The 5,059-nt window shown below is 46.1% G+C and overlaps 1 protein-coding gene across 1 annotated transcript; it reads left to right on the top strand.

The window, feature by feature from the left end:
• The first annotated feature begins 1,736 nt into the window (after nucleotides 1-1,736).
• On the top strand, nucleotides 1,737-3,276 carry LOC129332716 (uncharacterized). Its single transcript, XM_054983942.1, has 2 exons — nucleotides 1,737-2,045; nucleotides 2,572-3,276. Exons 1-2 carry the CDS (start codon nucleotides 1,737-1,739, stop codon nucleotides 3,274-3,276), a joined length of 1,014 nt encoding a protein of 337 aa, XP_054839917.1.
• Nucleotides 3,277-5,059: the final 1,783 nt, after the last annotated feature.

Genomic DNA, 5,059 nt, shown 5'->3' with positions numbered 1-5,059 from the left:
TCACGTGTTGTTTGTTTGCCTTATCACTGGGTCCACGATACTCTCTTTGTTTGTCTGCCCCATCTGGAGGATGGCAACCCTAGAGGTCAAGATTCAAAGTCTTTAATTCCCACCAAAATGTAGCACAGGAAGTGGAGAAAGTTAAGACACTTCTACCTAGGGTTGCCAGATGGGGTCTGGCCTAATACCAGATGCCAGGGAGAGGAGGGAGGGACTTACTTTTTCCATGCTCCGACAGCGTGCACACATTCTCAGGTGGTGTGATGACATCACTATAGGAAGTGACATCATCCCGCTGATCCCCCCACTTCCAGGTGCCACTCCTGGGTGGCACCACACAACCACAAGAGGCCACCCAGGCACCCAGCTGGCTGGGCACTCCTGGGCATTGCCGCAGCACCACAGGAGACCAAGCAGGTACCTGGGCTGGTTGGCCACTTTCTTGGCCTAGTGGCCGCAGGATACTGAGTGAGTAATGCAAAGAAATTGATCATGATAAAAATCAGATATGATATTGTAAAGACACTTGACAGTACTTGAATAAAACTTACTCTGCTCCTCTAATATGGAAGTGTCCTCTTTTTTTCCCTAGTGAAAAAGTCAAGTTGCTTCAAATCTTACAATACTAAACTACAGATCATTGATTCTACTAGCAGACATTCTTCATTTAAGTAAATTGGGGTTATGGCAGTATCATGGTTTGAGATCACAGCATAGCCATAAAGTATTTTTATTACCAAGGACATCAGTGACTCAAAAAGCTGTTCTTTGAGGGAAGATCAGAGAAATAAGGAACAGCCACAGCACACACACACACACGAACAAAAAAACTTAGCAGAAAGAAAGAAGAAAGTATGCCTGATATAATATCTCTAAGATATTATTTTATTAATCAGCATTCCTCTGTGAGAATTTCTTTAGGAAGGAAAAAATTCCATGCATCTGTATTATTATAAGTGCTTGAATTTCATTCTCACCACAACAAATCCCCCCAAAGAAATCTAAGCTAAGTTCATGGCAAACAGGGCCGATTCCACACCACCTTACCTCCCGCGTTTTTTCCGATATCATTGCGACATGTTCGAGGGCGCAATAATCACGTGCGTGTTCACATCACCTTCCAACTTCCGTTTTTTTCACGCAACGCCACGATCACGTCCCCTCAATAAAACCCGCAATGTACGCAAGGGGGCGTGGTTTTGCTCTGAAAAGTCATGAGCCTTTTAAAAAATAATAATAATAATAAGGCGGTCGGTATACCGACACAATACTATCCTGTCCTTTTGAAACCACACCCCATTAATTTGCGCTGATTGGCTCTTTTTCCTCCCACCATCGATAGTCTGCAGTGATTGGCCCCCTGTTTGGGCGGGCAATTTTGAAATGTTTTTTAATACTGGGTCTATGGAGTTTTCATCTCTGTGGGTAGTAGGTGGATGTTGGGATTGCTCATCATGGCTCCTCGTGAAACCATCCTGTTCCTTATGGCGCAGGTAGTGTTGATAATGCTGCGGTGCACCACATCCATGATGCTATTTTACAGGCGGTACATGTCCCGTCGTAGACGTGTGGCAGCAATACTTCTTGTCTTTCGCCACCGGTGTACAACATTCCGTCGCCTGGCCCGCGCTGCTCCTAGGAACAAGATATGACACTGGTATGTTTTGGCGGAGCTGGAGGAGCCAAGGGAGCATTGGGTCTGCCCAAGGAGCCTCCATCGGTGGGACAGAATAGTGATGGAACTGTGGGATGACCATGCTTGGATGATGCGATTCAGGATGACAAAGGTGACCTTTCTTGAACTGGTCGAGGTTCTTCGCCCTCGTCTCCAGCGCCAGACCACCACCATGCGCGCTCCTCTCTCGGTTGAGAGAAGAGTTGCGGTAGCGGTTTGCTGTCTTGCCAACGGCTGCAGCTACCAGGTGGCTAGTGACCTGTTCGGGATAGGACGTTCAACGGTGGCAGCCTCCGTGATGGAATTCTGTTTTGCTGTGGAGGTAGAACTGTTATCTAAAACCGTCTGTCTCGGACCCGACATTGGCTTGGTGAGTGCTTTAAATCATTATCTCTGTACTGTTCTGCCGCTATACCAGCCACTGAATTGTTTCGCCCTACACTTGCCCCTTCTAACCTTGCTGTTCTTTATGATGGGCGAGATATGCACGCTACAAAAAAAATGTGGTTGATGCTAGGTCTGCAAGTCCACGGCCATCTGTTGTTTTCTGAAGTGTGTTTTGACTTGGTGCCTTTTCAATATTGGGATTATTTTAAAATGAATAGGCTTGCCAGAGAATCTGTCAGCGCACAATGAAGGCAGCACTGGGATTTGATTGTTCTTTATCTATTTCTATGTCCACGCCTGTCTGAACTCACATTTCAACTTCATATTCTCAATTTCAGCCCACTCATCCACCCGTGGCCCTACGGGCTCATAGTATTTGTCATTTTACTGAAAATTATTGTTTAAAAATTAAAGGGAGTCTATGTTCATCAAGCTGGCTGCGAGGATAGAATTACTGTGAAGCATTGTCATTTGCTTACCTGTGTGTCTTCTTTTCGTTCTCTTTACAGGTAATGGAAGGATTTAGGAAGTTGGGTTTTCCACACTGCATTGGCGCCATCGATGGATCTCACATCCCGATATGTGCTCCAGGTGGTCGTCCTGACCAATATGGAAATCGCAAAAACTTTTCCTCTATCCTTCTGCAGGGGACTGTAGATGCCAGTGGACATTTCATTGATGCAGAGGTGGGATGGAGTGGCAAAAATCATGATGCCTTTGTCTTCTCTCATTCTGCCTTTTGTCTGGCCATGGACGCCGGGTCACTTGTCCCAGGAAATCTGTGCCTCGACTTGGATGGTGTCCTGGTCCCACCGCTGGTTATTGCCGACAGTGCGTACCCCATGCGACCTTGGCTTATGAAGCCGTCCACGGATGCAGAACATCATCGAAATTTAGATCGGTGCTTGTGTCGGGCTAGGAATTCGGTGGAGAGATGTTTTGGTCATCTAAAATCGAGATGGCAGTGTCTTTCCAGACATCTGCAAGTGAGAGAGCAGAACGTTGTTTCTGTAGTGACAGCTTGCGTTGTGCTACACAACATCTGCGAAGAGAAGGGACATCCTGTCCTGTCTTCACTCCAGTCGCCAGCTGAAGTCAGGATTGAGTCTGAAGAGGAGGAGGATGTTGCCTCTAATGCTGGGCAACTTGAGGCAGGGAAGCGGGTGCTTGAAGCCTTGGCGCGGTATATGGCTTCTGGCCGCACACCACTGTAGTTCTATTTTGATATCAATATCTTGAAAAATAATATTGATTACCTGTGTTTTAACAATGCCTCTCTTTAGATGGTTTTCTCTGTTGGTGTTTGACTGTGGTGAAACTTAACAATAAAGCATGTTATCTGTTTGAAAAATCTGATACTTGTCCGTGTGTGGTTTGGTGCCAAAGAAAGGATGTTCTATGTCGCAACAGAGACACCTGATGCAAGTCCAGAGAAGGCCTCCCTTTGCTGTGAAGAAGAATGCGCCGGTGTTGAAAAATGAGTGAAAACGGGGTGAGGGGTACTCACTGTTGGAACAACCCTCGAACTGCAGGATGTTGTCCACTGTTCACACTTCAGCTGGTTGAATGCTCCCCCTAAAGTAGAATCGACCTCACAGCCACATCGTTCTTTTGGAGCTAAATGTGCAGGGGTCTTGTCTGCCTAGCAGGGCTGGTTGGGGGGTGGAGGCAATTCTACATTAATCCTGTATCCATGAGATTGCAATATGTGTGTTTGTTAGGTGGGAAGGGAAGTGTCATGGTCATTGGAACTGGGAATGGCTGCGAATCATAGAGAAATTATCCTTTCTTTTAATCTATTTCCACGGGTGATCTGAAGCTGAAATTTTTATTCTGCCGGTCCCCAAAAGACACTTGTTTTCAAAGACCTTTATTCAATTCACGGAAGACAATATTTTCCCCTTTAAAGAAAGAAAAAATTAATAAAGTGTTTGGCCCTGGCTGAGAGTAGAACTGTGCCCTTCTCTGGAACCGATCACATTGACAGTGTCCATGATTTGCATGAATCTGTCAAAGTGTGCTGATAACTAACTGGAAATGCACGCTTCCATTTGTGGGGGGCAGAGCTAGGGTTTTTAAAAAATCAACATTATATATTTGATTAAGCAAAAATGCGCTTCTGAGTATCCATAGTCTTGATTCTCCCGCCCAAAAAAAGGCCGATTTTCAAAAGTATCAAAATCGCCTGCGCGCGCCTAGCCGAATTACAACACAGTCGACATACCGACCCACTGCGATAATGGCTTCCAGTGGTAAGGGAGTTTTCTGGACGGATTCGGAGGTGGACACGCTCCTGAAAATCATTTACTGTTCAGGAAAAGCTGGACAGGTGATGAAGAGCACCCACCCTAACCGTCATCTTTTCGGCCATGTCTCTTCCCGTATGCGAGAGATGGGGTATCAGCGTTCCACGGAGCAATGCCGCTCAAAATTCAAAAGAGTGAAGGCAGCCTTCTATGACGCCTTGGAGGCATGGCAAGGTATTCCCAGGCAGAGAGCGAGGCCACCCCACTTTGCAGACATGATGAGGCTTTGGGAAGCGGCTGGAAAACCCAGTTGAAGTAAACGCCATCATGCTGGTGAGTGCAGCGGAAACCATTTTTCCGAGGGTAGCGGGTTCAATCCACTGCTGAGTCAATTGAAAACACCTTTGAACAATCACAACTATAATACCTGCTGTGGAGAAGTTAGCACATCCCAGTTTTTGATAGACTCTCAATTTGGAAGACTGAATAGTACCCCGTATTCTAACTCGTGTTTCGAATGCCACCCTCAGGAATGAGAACCCTCCAAATTCCCTTCAAACATACCTATCCAGCCAGTGCTATACTGTAGACATTTTTGTGATTAACAGTAAGGTGCAAATTTGGAGAGAGAGGGGCGGACAGCACATCATTAGTGTGATCCTACCCAAAAATAAACTGTCTGGTCAAAATGCCATAGGAGTGTGTTAGCATCATGCGATGGAGGACCCGTATTGGGAACAATCATGATGCC

This window comes from Eublepharis macularius, chromosome 6 (genome assembly GCF_028583425.1).
Source record: "Eublepharis macularius isolate TG4126 chromosome 6, MPM_Emac_v1.0, whole genome shotgun sequence".
NCBI lineage: Eukaryota > Metazoa > Chordata > Lepidosauria > Squamata > Eublepharidae > Eublepharis > Eublepharis macularius.
Note: the sequence above shows the minus strand (reverse complement) of the source record. Positions and strands in the feature narration are given on the sequence as shown.